Genomic DNA, 18,225 nt, shown 5'->3' with positions numbered 1-18,225 from the left:
GCTCCCCTATATTCAGACCACTTCTGTTACGAACAGGGACAGTATTTTAAGCCAAGACCTTCAGTCACACTATACAGTGATTATAACATTAACAAGTAGGAATTTACAACATGGATTAAAATAAAAACCTTCAAATAGTATATACCAAAATACTTCCATTCCTTTGAATCAGAACTAGTCATCATTAAATGCAAAATTGTAAGTCTAGACTGACATTAGAGCTTCATAGAATTCTCTACTCCTTACTCCTTTTCATACATAGTCATTCAGTTCTTCTCGTTACAGAAATTTCAGTTCTACAACTGATCTTTGCTACCAGTGGCTTTTGGGACACTTAAGGTTTAACTGTGATTTATGTTTGCAGATATTAAATGTGTTATTTACCTTTTTAAAAGCTGAACAGCTTGAATGATAAATATGCTAAGGCACATAACATCAAATAAATATAAATAAGGCAAAGTTTATTAGCTTTGTTGACAAAATAATTTAAAAAAACCTTTGAATGTCTACCACCAATCAAAATGGTCTTTCTTATAAAAAAATAATTAAACCCCTGATCAATATAAGCCAATTTAATGTATGTTGATCTAAACTATTCAAACAGGACATCTCAACTGGTCTCAGTCAGCACAGAAATTGTACAAAGCTGACTAGTACTAAATTTTGCCAAGCAGGAACAATATGAAAACTGGCACAATGTAATTCAAAACACAGCGAAAGCTTCCTGGGGCTTTTGTTTCTGAGTTTTTCTTAAGTTGAAGGAAAAGGAGAAAATGCTACCTAGGACTGAGATGTTCCAGAGCTAAGTGGCAGAGCAGAGAGGCAAATTTCAAAACATTCTCCTAAGCTTTTGTCATGGAATTGCACCTTATCCTGAGGAAAGGTACCTATAAGGGAAAGTTCCTGCATAATGAATTGAGGTGTGACACTCAATTCTCGTCCACACAGATACCATTGTTCTTTGCTATGAACTCCAGCACCCAAACAAGTTAGGACAGATTCCATAGACCAATGTTGACTGACCCCAGGCAGGCACACTACTAGCCTGCAGCAAAATGCAACCTTATCTAAATTAAGACTGTGGTGTTAAGATAGGGCTGAACCCACCTAACCTCAGGATGACACCAAAAGCATAGTAGGCTCATACTTCTCCATTCCCAAGCCTTCTATCCCCACAGGCTCCTACCATTTCTCATCAAAGAGCAGGATGCTCACCTTTCCATGGTGGGCGCTCACCCTGCATTAATGAGTCAGATGGGCCTCAGTACTCCAAAGAGCAACCACCCCTACAAGCTGCAGGCCACGCTTACTGTGGGTCAGATGTATCTTAAAAGCATGCTTCAAAATAAACTACTTTGTGTTTGCACAGGCTAAGCTTATATTCACAAGCTGCTGCCAAAGGTTAGCTGACAGGTGTTAATGTGTGAAACCCTTATAAACTGATCCTGAGTTTGAGACATAAAACAAATCTTTGTATTGTTTAACTTCAGCCACATAAATACAGACAGAACAAATTAAAACTACAGCTACCCAGTTTAAGAGTTAACTATGCTCAACTACTCTAGCATTGAGATGAGGTCCTCATTTATCTGCAGCTTACTTTCATCCCTACTGGAGTATCAAGCTAACACAATCCAAGCTATTTGGTGTTAAGTCTGATATATCATTCTCAAATGGGACATTACAAAGTATCACTGGTGGACTGAAAGGAACTCTCAGGTAGCCACAAAAAACAAACAAAAAACACAGCAGGTGAAAGCATAGGAAGGAGAGAGGATCACAGCTGAAATAATGCCTGGGAATGGGACTTCAGATGTGCACTTGTGAGGAATGTCACTGCATGAAGCAATGGCTCTCCAAGGAAGGGAGAAAAACACAGGACCTGAAGACAGGGTAAGAGGTCTCAAACAGAACTGAGGTTTAATATTTGACAAATAAAGACTACACACAGCAGTTTCCAAACATACCCAAAATAGGTAAATAAAGACAGATGCTGAACTCAAACCAAGAAATAAACTTCTTATTAGGAGTTATCTTTCCCCAACACATAACCCAGTCCACTGTAATCAAATCAACCCCATTTCTTTCCTAAGGAGTCTCCTGCCTTGCTTTCACTTAGTTTTGCATGGAAATACAGTCTTCCATAGTTTCTTACTTGGATTTCCATAAAGGTTTTTTTGATGGATTTTTGTTTTAGTATCTGCATGGTTTTAACTAAAGTTATCCTCTGCTGACCTTCTATTTTACACAATGATGTCCTGCTGCTTCTTTCTTCTACGCAGTCCCTCATTTGAAAGCAACTTGGAGGCTTCAACCACAGGTTATGAAGGCACATCAAACATACAAATTTCAAGCTAGATTAGGTTCTGACCACATGGGGAGCCATTTATGTATATTTATGGCTTCAAAACCTAAGTCTGAGTGCACCAGTCAGTACCAGGTAGGTACTCATGATCAGTACCTTAAATGCTCACACATTTGATAGCTCCCACCTTGTTGATACTCAAAAGCCATCTGGACACAGTTCTCGGCATCAGGCTCAGGTTACCCTGCCTGAGCAGGGGCTGGCCAAGATGACCTCCAGGGTCCCTTCCAACCTCACCCTTTCTGTACAAGTCTGTAATAACTGACTGCCTTTATTTAAGCATGCACCTAGAAGTCATGGATGTCAACAGCACAACTGAGAACAAAACTCTGTCTCTAAAATACCATCATCATCACAAAATTCAAGCTAAATGTTTTAATTTATCTTTTGGTAACAATTATTATTTAGTATAAATAATTACTGCTAATTTAGGATTAAAAATGCATTTCATAGCATGAATATATATTTTTTTTCCTATCTGTAACATTTCCATGTACAAAACCAGCTTTAAAAGATGCATGCTTCCCAATAATGATGTGAAAGTGTCTCTGGAGCAGAGAGGGGAGATTCAAGCAGACTCCAAACTCTGACTTTGTTGCAGAAAGCAAGCAAGTGGTATAGATGCATGCAACTCAATTCCAATATCCAGAGTATGTATCAAACAAGACTATATGTCTTCATGCTGACCATTAGCTCTAGTATGTGAACAACTCCATGAATCCCTTTATAAAAGTGATACCATTGGTTAATGATATGAACAAAACAATGCAAGCTCTGTAAAACGTGTGCCATTTGAACACTAGACAGAAGGGACAAAAGCAGAGTACCCCTGAAGACCCCAACCAGTACCAATGTGTATAAGCTCATACATGCAGGATGAAGCCCCTCCAAAAAGATTAAGAAGTTACTATTATTTGATCTTATAAACAGAAATAACACACACAAAAATTTCTAGGCATAAGAAGTGTACAAGGAAAGGTGAATGTAGGTTATATCAAACTTTTATTTAAAAAGCAAGTAATTGTTGCCATTAAATTGATCTCGTGTGTTACGTACATATTTCAAAGTCCTCCTGCCTGAACTCCCCAATTCATTATATCATCAAAAATATTCATTACGTTACACTGTATCAGAAAAAATATCCAAACAAAACACTGTAACTTGTGCAAAGCTTCCTGCTTTAAAAGGAGAACAAATACGCTGCTTCAGAAGCATAACTAGCTCCAGGATGCCTTCACGCCAGATGACAAGCACTTCAAGTTTCCAGCATTACAACAGGAACTGAAACCAAGAGGTGGAGGGAGGATGAACAGAAGAAAAAGCAAGAAAAAAGTAAATTTCTTCAAGTCAACTACTTCCAGTCTGTCAAAATGCTCAAACTGAACACTGTATTTAACGATCAGTTAAAGATCATCTGAGGTCATTATTCAAGGACTAGAATGAAAGTAACTTTTCATTCGCACTCCATCAGCATTTTAATAAGGTTAAACCATGTTCTTAGCTTGCTATTTGTGCACTTTTTCCTCTATAACCTTACCCTTGCCATGTGATGTCAGACTTAACTGTAAATGAATGTGTGTTCAAACAAGAATTTTGAGATGAATGTTCAAATACCTTTGACCAGGCAATTTCAGTATAATTACCACATGCCTTTAGCTCACTAACAACTCAAGTAAATTCACTTCCAAAAGCCTTCAGCCTCAGTACGTCTCATTATTAAGCCTGATTTTTCTCCCATCTCCATTAATAAGCATTCAAATAAAAAACACACAGTTGTCTGGTAAGAAACAAAAACGGCTTATCTATTCTGCAACTTTTCCCCTTCTAGCCAAAATAATTCATTCATATTATGAAATACAACTCTTATTCATCAAATGAAAAAACAAACAAAAAAACAAACAGAACAAAAAACCCACAATACAAGATGTCTCTGATCACCTTTTGCTGCTCACAAAGGGTCATCTTCCTGCTTTTGCTTAATACTAATCACTCTCTCACACGAGTTAAAAAAAAAAAAACAACAAAAAACAACAACAAAAAAAAAAAAACCAAACCCACACCGTTTTCTTCCTCAGGTTTAATTTAGAGTAAATTACAAACACTTGCTAACATAAACATGCTACAGGCCAGAAGCCTAATTCTTTCACAGCTGGCATCTCCAAGTGAGAGAAATGAGTTGCTGAATTGTAAAACGCTACAAGTAGATTAAATCTCCAAGATACTTAAATAGAAATTGTTTCAGAATATTCATCAAGATCAAACCAAAAGTCAAATAAAGATGCTCGTACAGATGAGCTGGGCAGTATACTTTCTGTTAGTGGGATGACTAGCAGTGTGTATGGTTGCCCAGTTTGAGACTGCAGTGACTGTATGATACTTTAATACTTGGTTCAAATAACTTTGATAATAGTTGTAGAAATGAGTGATAATCATTAAGGCCTCACAGGCTTTAAGCCTTTATAGTTACAAACAATAGTAGTAGCTAGGAAAAAAAAAAAAAAAGCCACAAACCACCCCCACACAAAAACCCACATTAAAACTGAATGGACCAAAATCTGAATTTCTGTTTATACAAAACACCAAACATGAACAAAGTAAATCACATGCCTGTACTAGCGAGACTAGCTTGTAAATAACAGACCAGACACGTCAATCTTAGCCATTCTACATTTTGTAAACCTGTAAATACTTAATTCTCAGTGAAAGCCCTTTGGAAGATGATTTCTGACCTCATGATACAGTAGTACAGTGTACTTACAAGACTTTCCCGATTTCACCTAGGCTGCATACAGGAAAGCAGGCAGCACACTGGGGCCAGAGTAACACGAGCTTTGTGTCTTTGTACAGCACATGTAGATCATGAGCTACCCTGACGGTTCAAACACCTTCCACAAAGATGCACCCCTGGCAAAAGCCTCTGCTAAAAAGAGGCCTTGAGACATTCAAGTGATGGAGATGTCAAAAATAAGTATGTGGATCTCTCCCCTCAAAAGTCCCTTTCAAAATACAACACATCAATCACAGAAACTACTATAAATAAAAGCTGTTTAAATGCTTCTCAACTATGTAACTACTGTTCTGCACACACCTTTTCCTAGAAGGGCTTTACACACCACCTCAGAAATCTACATTAAATAATTATTTGCGCCACACTGGGAAAAGGGCTATCCCATGAATGAAACTGTCACTCCATGGCAGTACTCTATTTATTAACAGGAAGTTTATAGCCTTGTCCGGTTGATGTATCTAGCACTATGCATATAAACTGTTTCAATGACCATTTCAGTTTGAGACTAGTGCATAATGAACCAAACATAGCCAAATCTCAGCACAGAAGAGAATAAACCTCGATCTTACAGAAAAGCAGTATTTTCATATAGCACTAAAGCATTTTTATTGAAATATAAACCTGATCTTCACATTCATTTAAGCAGTCCACAAGCAGCTTGCTTGAACTTTTACAGCAATTTTCCATTAAAAAGTTTATTTAAAACATGATTTATAAAATTAACACAATAACTGTGAAAAATAAACCATATTTTATAAACATTAAATGCAAACAAAGGACTGCAAGGTAGACCCTGAAGACTGAGAAAACCAAATTAGTTTCCAAGATTGCTTAAGTAGTACCACACTTGTTTCTTTCGGATACACTCCCAGATTCTAACAGAAATTTACTTTTGGGGAAGTACCAGAAGCTTTAAGGACAGTGTATTATACACTGTAAAACAATGGAGGAAATAAAAACAAACAAACCCCAGCAACAGTAAGACAGGGGGTGCCTTTAATATCCACAGTCAAGTGAGAAAAACCAATCAGGAAAGCAGGAGCCTCCTTTGACAGCTGTAACATCTGAAAAGCCAATCCACATGCCTAGAGGTTTGGCTGAGGCGGAGACACGGATTCATTGAAGAAATTCTTGAGGGTGCATTTACTATCGGCCCTACATACAAGTACAGACACATTAGGCACCAGCCTGTACCTAAGCCTTATACAATTCTAAAGAGAGTAAGAGTCAATGTTTAAAGATCAGTAATACAAAGCAGTACCTTCAAAAAAACAGAAGAACGAGGGGCAAGCATTTTCAAAGCAGTGTTCTCGTACCCCTCAACAAGAGCCCGAAACACTTACTTTAAGTGCACAACAGTTTTTCCCCTTTTACCCCAACGCTGCAAGAATAACAAGCCACATATCTATTTTTAACACTTACTAGTTTATTTAGAAATAATTTAAACGCTTAAAAGTCTTAACAGTGCAACACATCCATGTGATGCATTTGACACGGTATGTACACATGGCAGCACAAAGCACCTCTTCTGAAAAAGTACGAGCAGGACGCTCACTCGCTACAACTATCGAGAATTACTCCTGCAGCAGCATTACAAGCCAAAGCTGTTCGCTGTCCACTCCAGCCCCCTCCCCTGCCAGTGCACAAGGGAACAATCTGTAGTAAATGCAAAGTGCAGCCCACGATCGTCCTCTGCTTTCAGCAGGTACAGAAGAGGCAAAAAGCCGCTTGTCGCTGCAGCGTCCCCAAGAGCCTCCCAGCGCCCAGCTTGCCGGCAGTGCACCGGCGGGGCATTCTGCAGCGCTCTGCCTCAGTGGGAAGCGAGAGGCAAGCCGTCCCGTTCCCGCTTCCTCCACTTCCCGTCCGCAGGGCCGCTGCAAGGCCACTACGGCAAGCGAGCCGGCACTTCGAGCCAAGCAGCAGCCGCAAGCCCGCGCCCTCCCGCCGGTCCGCCCCGGTCTGCTCCACTCCCGCTTCGCTCCCCACGCACAAGGGAAGCGGCGGCAGCAAAGGCACGCTACGCCAACTGCGGACGCAGCGCTCGCTCACTCATTCAGAGATGCATCTTGCGCCTTCCTCCTTCTTACGCTAGCGTAAAGGCCTCCCCCCACTAATCAAAACACTCGCGAGTCGGGACGCAAAGAAGATGGCGGAGCAGGGCCCGCTTACGGCGTCGGACAGCAGTTTACGCTGCGCTCTTTGCGCAGGGCCCCGTCAGGACCGTGCAGCGCTGCGGTGGGGAGCGTGCGTAGTGCGCTTGGTGAATGCCAATGGCCTATTTCCCGTGAGGGGAGGGGGGTGTCTGATAAACAATGGTGCCCCCCCTGCGCGCTCCCTTACCGATTCCTCCTCTTTCTCCATCCCCGTGGGCATCTGCGGCACAGCCCGGTTGATGGAGACGCAGTCGTTGAGGTCGGGCATATCCTTGCCGCGGTAGATGGGCAGCGGTTTGGCGGCGTCTAGCGCCCGGGCTCGGAAGGAGAGTTTGCTCATTGTCTCCCCCTCACAATAACACCCCGGGGCCGGGCGGGCGGGGGGGCCTTCAGTGCGGCCTCGCCGCCGCCTCCCAGCCACTCCCGCACCCGGCCCGCACCACCATGGAGAGTCCCGCCGCCCCGGAACAGCTCTCCGCGGGGCCGCCCGTAGCTCACAGCGCACGCCCCGCAGCCCTAGATCCGCGCCGGGCTCGCTCGATCCGCTCCCTGCGCCATGGCAAACATGGCGGACATTAACCAAAGCGGCCAGCGATCCCGGCAGCCAACGCGAGAGCGCGGGGGGGGGGAAGAGGGGGGAGAGGCCTGGAGGGAGGAGGTAGAGGAGCAGTCGCGCTGCGCGCGCAGCTGAGGGCGGGAGGCTGTGGAGGGTGGTGTGGACGCGGCGATGTGAGGCGGGTTTGGCCGGGTCTGGGTAGGGAAGGCAAGGCAAGGCCGGCATGGGGACTCGTCGTCTCCCTGTCGCCCCCCGCTGCGGGCGGAGCGCTGGGAGGATGGGGCGGGAGGAGCTTGTGGCTGGAGAAAGCGGTGCCGGGGCGGCCGGTAGCTGCGAGCAATGGGCCCTGCCGCTGCCGGCCGCTGCTGGTTGCTGCCGGCCGTCCCGGAGCCGGTGGCAAGACACCGAGAGTAGCGCCGTGGCGAGGCGGGAAGGTCGGGCTCCTCTGCTTGGCTGGAGCCGGCGCTCCGTCCGCAGGCTCCTCTCTTCAGCGCCCGCATCGTTAGCTATTTTGAACTGAAAATGTTTTAGCAATAAAAACCCATCAGGAGAATTAAACCTCAGTTACTGATGCAAGCCAACACTTCAGGAACAAACTCATACCTGTCAAGTTGTTCTCCCCCGCCCACGAGGAGTGACGTCCTGTATGGCTCTCTGCACGGACTGAGTCTCGAAGAGGGGTTAAGTTCCATGTACAGCAAAATAAGGTGCTTCTCATGCACAGAAGTTTGTATTACAGACTTGTCCACAGGTCTGGGGTTACTCGGGAATAGCTGCGTGGTTTGTGCATGTTGATGCTCTTCTGCTGTGGAAGTGTCTCACTCCTAATCAGTTCAGCCCACTTTCAAAGGACAAAACGCTCGACAAAAATCACGCACCAGATTTGGCAAGTATCATCCCAGGTTCTGTGTGTGGACAAAGCTGTAATCCTCTAACGATCACAGCTTCCCACTCTTCAATGTATTGACCGGGAAGCCCTTCATCTAAGACCTTTAGTACTTCAATTACATCATCACTTCCATATTATTTTGACACTCTTGAGATGAGGCCAGCTGCTTTTTCTCACTTCCACCTTAGAGCTTTTAGAGTTGTCAATGTAAACTTCTGTCTCTGAAATAAACTGGAACCATTAGGCAGGCAAAATTTGACTGTTACCATCTGGACCACAGTGCCAATTGTATCTAATATTTGTTTAAGGGGGCGGGGAAGACCCAGAAACAAACAAAAACCCCCAAAAGCTTGACCAAATAGGTTCAGCCCCTCCATTGCTGTTTATTTTTAGTTACCTGCTGCATGTTATTTATATAGTTTTATACAGCAAATACAACTACAGTTCATAACACAGGATTTACAAAATGAAGAATAAAGAGTTGTGTCAGAGAGATAAGTAAGATGAAACAAGTGCAGTAAGGTGCAAGAGGGTGAAAAAATAAAAGCAGCCATAACATCACATTTGTGAGCCATAGGCCTAAATCAGCTTGCAAAAGAGATCTGGAATTACATTAGCGACTCTTATCAAAGCATCAGGTTAATGTTCAGTTAAGAATCATAGGAAAAAATTTAGGCTTAAAAATATAAGAAAAGTAACAGAACAAATCTAATAGAAAGCACTTACTTAAATTCCCTTAGAATATTTTTGTTTGTAAAAATAAACAATTCTTGATTTGGATTAGAGTTAACATGCAAATATTTAAAAGTCATATATTTTCTAGCTTAGAATGTATAGTTATACCAGCATCTACCTTCACATCTTAGCACAGATATCTAAAATTGTACCCAAGTGTGAGCCTCCCCTACAGCTGTTGACAAACAGCATATGAGTGGCATGAGTTGCGCTTCCAGTAAATAAAATGCTTTTTCAGCTCATGTTTCATGAATTTTCCATTTAAGCGTCATTACACAGATGGTGCTACAGCCCTGCTGTACAGATATCATGCATGTGAATAGGTTAGGTTAGCTGCGTGGAACAGGCAGTTCCTCCTGAAATACTTCCTCAAGTTGTTATAAAACGAGAAAGACTTTCCTCTCTCTGCTTCCCTTCTAGCAAGAAAGAGGCATTTTACACACTGCCATAAGATGTTTTTTGCCTTTCAGTTAGCAGAACTGAATAAATACTAATAACCTTTACCCTTTGTGTGCATATGCTGGTCTTTTTCACTGCTTAAAAAAAAAACAAAAAACAAAAACAAAAAAACCAAAAACAAAACAAAAAAACCCCAAACAAACAAACAAAAAAAAGCAACGTATTTACCCTCAAGGTGGCTCTTAGTCCTAAACCCATCCCATTATTTTATTTCTACAGGCAATGCAATTGGCAATGCAAGTTTTTTTTTTTTTTTTCAGCGATGCCCTGGAGGATATTGAGGGGGTTTTATGTACTCAAAAAAGCTGTTGCACGGAGCTGAAAGTGGACAGAACTAAAGTTTCAACTTATACTAGTTTAGCTTTAAGCCAGAACCATGCATCTTTTGAGTACATAATCTGGTCTCTTCGTGTTGTAAAATATTACAGGATTTCTGAAGACATTCAGCTCTAAAAAAATGTGAGCTGTATCTGACCTGTAGATAAAATAATTCTGATGCACAAATCTCAACCAATGTCTCAGATGAAATTACTTGTTCATTGGTTGAATTCTGACTTATCATTGTATTTTCTATAGAAGATAATGTAATTGAACACTCGCATACTGGATAGACCAAAAATACCCAAATTTCATTTGAACACATCTATCAGTGAAAGTTTAAGAGTTCCATAGGCTTGGGTGCTTTATCATGTCCTTGGTTTTGGTTCTGCTTCTGTACAGTGTCATTTAACCCAAGGAATGCTTGTTCTCACAATAGCTGCCTAAAACAGTCATTATTTCTGGTAGGCTTTTTGCAAGTTTCTTCTGTTTTTATATTTTTTAGCTAATAATATACATCTCACTGCATTAGTCTTACACCAAGCAGAAGCATCCCTTGCAGAAGTTTATATCAAGAAATCTCAATGTACATTACTGTGACATGGGCATGTAATAATTCTTTATTTTGGGTGTTGTTATCTTATAAGGAGAAGTGCTAAAAAAATGAAAGTGTGGACGGTATAGGAGCAGAGATTCTAGAAGTGGTTAATGGCCTCAAAAAGGCATGGTGGTGTTCAGCCTTGTGGAGTGTTTGAAACCATAATCAATTATGTGATGTTAAGAAAGAACTAGAATTTTAGAATGCTAATGAGTGCAAATACACAAAAATTCTCATCAAGTTGTGAAAGTGTAGGAGAATTGTCTTCTGCAACATGCCAGAGAAGCACTGTGTGAGGTTAGAAGATGTGATTAGCAAAGTGATGCTGGTGAATCTACGCTAACAAATACTTCCGATATCACTGATAGAGCCCTTGTGCATTCAGGATTCCTCCCTCGGTAGCAGCAGCCCCATTATAGAGTGTTTTGATCTTGTGTTTAAGCAAAGCTTCACTAGAAAGGAGCCTAAAAGTAGCCAGAAGGCTGGCTTAGCAACTTCAGCACAAGGGAAAGTGCTGAGCTTTCCCGGAGATATATGAATGGACTAGGGGAGTCTTTTTAAAGGTTATGAAGTCGTCCTTTCTCCCCATGTCTGAGAACTCTCATTGAAGTGAAAGGAACCTCTGTCCTATTCATTTCAAAGGGAGTTTTGTCAGGAAAAAGAGCTTGATCAAAGTAGCTAGTAAGCATGCTTAGCTGGTAATATTCAGAGTCAAACGTATCAGCTGTTCCAAACCATTTCTATTTCAAATTATTCGAAGGGTTTCAGGGACTGGCAGCCTGCACATTTTCCTCTTTAAGGTCACCAAAACCTATCAGCTGAAACCTGAAATCTAGTATGAAATAGCTTCCTGCAAGATTTAAAGCTAAATGAAAATCATAAAAGTTGAAAATAGAGTTAAAATCTTGAGCCCAACAGCAGTGGACACTGTATAAAACTAAATAAAAAGGCATCTATGAAAATAGTACTTCTCCAGATTATAGCAGGAAGGTAAAATGATGAAAAATGCTTGAGCTGGGAAGCAGCAGGAAGCTCCTAATTTAAGAGTTTTATACCAAAAATATCCATGTCAAGAAATAGGTTTTAAAATGAAAGGAAAGCGTGCTTTATGTCTGAAGGTTAGCACAGCACCGGAGGGGTCATCAGCAATTTTAAAGGAACCTGGTGCAGCTCTTGCCTTTGTATAAAATCTTGGATTCTTAGTCCAAAGATAAATCTACTATTGACTGTCACTGTGCTTTTTTATGATACAATTCAACAAGTAAGTTAACAACAAAGCAATTATGAAATCAGACATATTTGTTTTAGAATTACATTCCATAAACCTGCACGTTTATATGACACACTACTTCCTTCTACTTCCTAGAGCAACCAGTTTGCCCAACAGATACCAATCACCAAGGTCGCCAACAGCTTTCATTTTCAGAGGGGTCATTTGCAGGCACTTGTAAAGACATGAAGTTGTACCTTTGTAGGCTGAAATTTGTTTCTCATTGATGCAGACATGCCTTCATGTCTATATTTATCTCTCTCACAGTTAGTATTTAAACTGAGCATATGTAGAATGTGAAGTAAAGCTGTTAACCACCTTTATGAGCACAGCTCAGAAACAGAAATCTGGGTTTTTTAGAAGCATAGAATACGAAATAAAAATGATGCATTTCAAAACAAAGCGGTGTTCTATAACAGCAACACTTTTTCGCCAAAGGGCATTTAATAGTAAGGGTGTTCATTTGTTACATATGACACATGGATTAAAGAAATCTCCTTGTCTTAAGAGATAAACCCACTGACCACCATTAATAAGTCTACCAAAACCATTTTGAGCCCATCTGACATCACTTCATGTTGAAAATGGTCAGCATGGAGAGAACTGGTGGCTCTTCTGGTGTTTGACAAGCGAGGCTTGACAGGACATCCTATGCAGCATCATCAATATTGCATGGTGTGGTCTCATGGATGGTGCAGTTGAAGCGTGAGGTGAGATCATGTTAAGGCAGCTGGTTCGGTTACACTCATGTGGGTTTGGCAGACTGGCCAGGGGCTTCAGAGATACAGCTGCTTCTACACCATTACTTCAAATATACGCAAACGAACAGAAGGGGGTAATGCCAAATAGTGTAAATATCAAACCCCTCCAGTATAGGAGGAAATCGTAGAATCATAGAATCAACTAGGTTGGAAAAGACCTTTAAGGTCATGAGGCCCAACCAAATCTCAGCACAGATTTTTATTATATCTCTTAAGAAAAACAAACACCCTTTGTTATTCACTCTGCATTCCTGTCAACGAAAAAAAAACCCACCCTTTACAGCAGACAAAACCAGATGATGCTCAGCATGGCACTGGCTAGTCCCTTCATGGCCATTCTGTAGAGTGCTGCAGCTTGCACTGCTGACACACAACTCATGTAAATGTTGCACATTTGTTTGTTTTGCCACCAGGAAAAAGGTGACTTTACAACCCAGTGACCGGTGAAGAGAAAAAGAATGGTTATGCCAGAACTAGAAAACTACTGTTAAATTTGGTACACAGTTAGGATTGTATTTATGTGACTAAGTTTTGAAAAATAACAGTAGGCCTTAAAGAGAGATTTACTCAACTGTCATTGAGAAAAATCTAGCAGAGAGAATCCTGAAAGCCAAGTTTATAACTGTATACAAATTTATCGCAAAGTTTCACACCTCAGGAGGCAAATACAAGATTTTTTTTATTATTTTGTTTTTAATCAATGTGTTTTGAGGAGCTGAGAGATCCCCAGCTTGTGTTAAAAAATGAACCCCATCCTGCCACTTGAAGTACCAATGAAGTAAGAATCATGGAGCGTTAAAAGCTGTTACAATTTTTATTTGGAGTTTGGAAGCCAGAGTGAAGGAGTTTCCCTAAAGTGAACTCTGGGAAAAACTCTGCCCCAGCAGGAGAAGATGCTCTTTTTCCTCTTCAGAGCTTCATAATTCTGCTGAATTTCAGCACAAGGGTAGAAGTGGGTCTGCTTTCTAAAAATAAATTTGCAGGCAACTGTAAAAATAAGAAATTGGGAAATAAACAGAGCGCAACTTCTTATAAATATTCTAAAAGCCACATGCTTACCTAAAGGCAACAAATACTGATAATTGCTGTTTTCTGGATTAGTGGCCCTGATACAACAATTTGTCTTACTGATTAATAACGGCAACATTTTCCCTACCCACCTAGTTCTGAGGTTGATACCATTGGTTTTGGCCTGATCTGGAATAGCAGTCCTTGATGGTGTGGGAAGGGCATATTTCAGGGCTTAGTACAGTGAAAACAGGAACCATGGTACAGCTGGTAGCAAAGTGTCTCCCTGCAGAAATATACTTTTGTTGATGAGGTGCGCTGTTTTTTCCATCATGGCAGGATAGCTTGAGTGGGAGCCTGATGTCAGGGTGCCTGGCTGAACCAAGGTTCAGATGGGCTGGCCCTCTGGATTTCGTGAATTCAGGCATAGGCACAGTCGGAGGCTTCTCAAGGTGTCCAGGCAGAAAGTCTCTGCTGTAAATGCTCTTATACCAGCAGAACTCTACCTTCTATCGTACAGTTTGCTTTCCTTTATCTGAATATATGCCAGACATTTAGCATGCACAGAATCCGATCTGTCTTTTTTCCCTTCTCAAACTCTTTAAGTCTTTCCATATCCTCTTAAAAAAGAAAATCTCACTGCTCCTCTAGGTTCTGTCTCTAGCTGGTGTAGAACAGGTAGCTACCCCACCTCTAGAGCAGTAAGATGCCTGTGGCTGCTGTGCTTCCTCTTGCTCTGGTGACCTTCTTCTGTGTCACGCTGTCCCTCTGCATGTCATTGCCCTATAGGTTACTACTCAACTGGATCTCATCAGAGTCCCTGGTAGTGCAGGCCACTTGTGCTATCTATTCAGGCTTGGGCAATGAAAGGGTGGCACAGCATCCTTTAACCAGTGCTTTGTGAGAACTATTTCCTGCTCATCCACTCTCCCCAGTGACAGCTGCTGTCCAGAAATAACCAAGATCTTGCGCCTCACAGCAATTCCCCTGCCCCAGATTGCTGTTGACAATTGTAGTCTAGAGGCATTTCCCTGGGATGAAAGACTGTACTTTTATTTGACTGTGATGCTCCTCAGAGGGAAGTTTATTATTACTTGTACCAGAGTAATACTGTTGTGTGTTCTCTACTTCCCCGTTTTTTTGGAAAATGAGACTGAAAGCAATCACAGAAAAACAAGGCTTTCAACACTGCTGTGCATCAAGAAGCAAAAATATTAGCTTGATTGCAAGAAAGGACAAAAGGAAAATGAAAGCATTATGTTGGCAGTGAATGGCGGTGACACTGTTTGCAGTACACTCTCAATGCACAAGTTCCTAATAATGAAAGAAAACTCTGTGTTCTCTTGTAAGCTATACAATTAACATGCAGATTTTAAAATTTATTCAAGCTTCAAATTTCTTTACTTCCTTGCCATAGAGTTGTTTGGTTTTGTTTTTTTTTTTTAAGAAAATAATATAAAAAAGGACACCTTTATAATGCAGACACCAGTCATAGCAAATCTGAGAGAGTATTTTCTCTTCTAGATTCCTATTGATCACCATTCACAGAAATATGCTGCATATACAATCATAGCTTGATAAATAGATAAACACTTTAGGAGACCTCCTTCTAGGAAAGTCACGTGTTTATGCCAGCCATTGCTTCCTCAGGAACAATGTTTCAAGCTATGCTCTGCTGAGCAATTTATTCTTGAGTGACTAATGATTCAGCATTGCTCCCTGAAAAGAGTGGAGAAGTCTGCCTATTAGTGCATTCAGCTTCTTCACTCTGGTGCTTTTGATGGACAGTCGAACTCTGTGCTTGCATTTGAGGTGGACCTCAATACCTCATACCCATTGTCAGGTCCTGGAAAGCCTCACTTCAGGAATTTGGACCCAAATGATGGGAGAGGTGGGAGCAGAGAGGGAGAAGAGAGGAGCATTTTATTAGAAAAGGCAAGTGAGCTACCAGTCGTAGATGTTCATGTGTGGTCAATCAGCCCTTTCTTGCTGTCACCTCCACATGATGTATTTCACCAGTGTGATCTGGGAGGATGCAGGTGAGGAGCTGGAGCTGGCCCCTGGCTCCTACATGCACCAGTTATTGAGTGCTCGGCTGGGTTGCTGTGTGATGGCAAGGGGTGGACTCTATGCACCATGGGCATGGTGCAAACACACTGTGGCTTGGGTGCAGTGCAGAGCTGAGAAAAGGCCAGTTTGGCATATGTGTGAGGTCAACAGTGGGATAAAGCTGAGTAATCGAGGAAAGTTTGGTGCATATACAGACTCACAGGAACTCTCACTGTGTGATTAATGCCATTCATGCCTCTGAGAGCTTTTGTTTCACTTCAAATTGATCTTGAGAGGATATTTTCACACAGCTGTGTCTAACATGTATTCCCTTGAGGCTGAACTTGAAGCTGGATGTGTAGAGCCTCCTCCCTGCCCCCCAGACTCTGGTTTGCGTACAGAGCAGTACCTGTTCACAACATTTCTTTGAACTTCACTAAGAAAAAAGACAGAAAAGAGCTAAAAGTGGGAACTGAATTATGGGCGTGGGATAGAGCAGACGGGGTAAGAGGATACTGGTGAAAGTGAGGGAAAAATGTGCCTTCCAGTTTGAGCTTTCACATGTAAACCTTGGAAGCTTGCAAATGCAAATTATGGGTAACTCAAGGTAGTATCTGTGGAAATACAATGAAGCTGCGAGGCCAGATAAGAATGGGAAAGCCTGAGAAAAAATACTTTTGTCATAAATACTTTCAATAAAAATTTCACTCTATAGAGGTGCAATAAGACTGCTTCCTCCCCAGTGAATCAGATAACCAAGGAGGCTCAGACTCGCCCACACAGCTACCTAGGGTCATCCAGGCTGGCTCGTGGGCAGAAGACATTGCAGGGCATGCTGCAAACATGCAGCTTCCAGCAAGCACAGGTCATCAGGGAAGGGGCAGGATTTACCAAGCACCAGTGCATGGAGGAGCAGAAGCAGCTGGAAACAGCTTGAAACAAGAGAACGGAAGAGTTAAACAAACCACATGGACAATTTCTGAAGAGCCTGCGCAGCATTGTTAAACTGTGCTACAAAACCAATTGCAACCGTTTCTGTCCAGGTTACCCCACAGTGAGGCACAGTGACTCAATTCAAGGCAGACTTCTGGCAAGCTTTACTCCTTGCTCCCGAGGCTTTGAAGGCTTTAGTAATATTTGTGCCATACGTCCCACGCTTATTCATAGGAAGATCAGGGAATTTTGCCAGTGTGATGGGAATTTCTAACCCTGAAATCCTGAATAATACCTATGAGATTAAAAATTGGGACACCAAGTGCTTATGGGTACTCCAGGTGTAGAAAAACCTTGTCAGACAAAAGAATGACTGGGGTTGGTAATGTTTCTGCAAGTACCTGAACAGTGTCACCAATTAATCATTCTAAAAACAAAGGAAAACACTGCCATTATATAAACAGAAAATTTCATCAGAGTTTTAGTGTAAATCTTCAACTGAAAAATATGCCAGTGCAATAGTTATACTGTCAAGGAACCCCATTAATCCATTCCCATTTTCCCCACCAAGTATTCGCTGGTTCTGTGTTAATGAGCTTCTTTGCACCATTCTTTCTTGATTTGAAACACACAAATTTTTTTGTGAGCTTTCCCTGATGTCACAGGTTTACCCTTCAGAGGAAAACGGTCCATAATAATCCACTGTGTGGATTATTCAGGTATGTTTGTAAACTACCAAGGGTTTATCTCTCAGTGAAATTATAATGCAACACGGGCTACGCTTTCTTTGATCAAAAAGCATGACAGATTCAAGTTTTCCTTAAAAGCAAAATGTAATGATGCCAGAGATACCTTCTCCTCTCTCCTTAACTATCAGTCAGTATTCTATTGCAGTAACTGCCACAGGAGATACAAAGACTGATTTCTTTGTAGTTGGTGTACCCATTCTTCTGAGATGTTGCTTACTCAGGGAACTCAATCAACAGCTTGTACTCAAAAGTTTAAATACACACAAAGTATTGTCTACCACTGACCCACAGCAAGTGGTAAAGCAACAGAAAACACTTTCTTATCGATTTGCTGTTATATTCAACATTGAGCCAATAAACTTTTATATGGTGGTTCTAGCAGGAAAAAAGTATATTACTGCCATGCATAGATTTAGCCCAATAGCAATTTCTTTGTTTAAAGCTTCAGGCATATTGCAATGTGCAGCCTCCTAAGCTTCTGAGAATATTACCAACATTTTCCCACTTTCCAGCAAAATCTAATACCACATGGCAAAATCAGGAAAAAATCATTTGGAAAGTTAAGAAAAGTGGTTGTTCTAAATTGCTGTTGAC

The 18,225-nt window shown here is 41.6% G+C and overlaps 1 protein-coding gene across 1 annotated transcript in view; it reads right to left on the bottom strand.

Moving 5' to 3' along the window:
* Positions 1–7,931, bottom strand: part of EPC2 (enhancer of polycomb homolog 2) — a 46,004-nt gene extending 38,073 nt beyond the window's left edge. The window contains exon 1 of the mRNA XM_061363734.1: positions 7,494–7,931. Coding sequence (XP_061219718.1) covers positions 7,494–7,646 — 153 coding nt within the window. The 5' untranslated portion in view covers positions 7,647–7,931. The remainder of the gene's footprint in view (positions 1–7,493) is intronic.
* Positions 7,932–18,225: the final 10,294 nt, after the last annotated feature.

Source organism: Neopsephotus bourkii, unplaced genomic scaffold (genome assembly GCF_033783945.1).
Source record: "Neopsephotus bourkii isolate Nb327-2 ecotype Australia unplaced genomic scaffold, CSIRO-AGI_Nbou_v1 NB_1181, whole genome shotgun sequence".
Taxonomy (NCBI): domain Eukaryota; kingdom Metazoa; phylum Chordata; class Aves; order Psittaciformes; family Psittacidae; genus Neopsephotus; species Neopsephotus bourkii.
The sequence above is the reverse complement of the archived record's forward strand: the minus strand, read 5'-3'. Positions and strand labels throughout refer to the sequence as shown.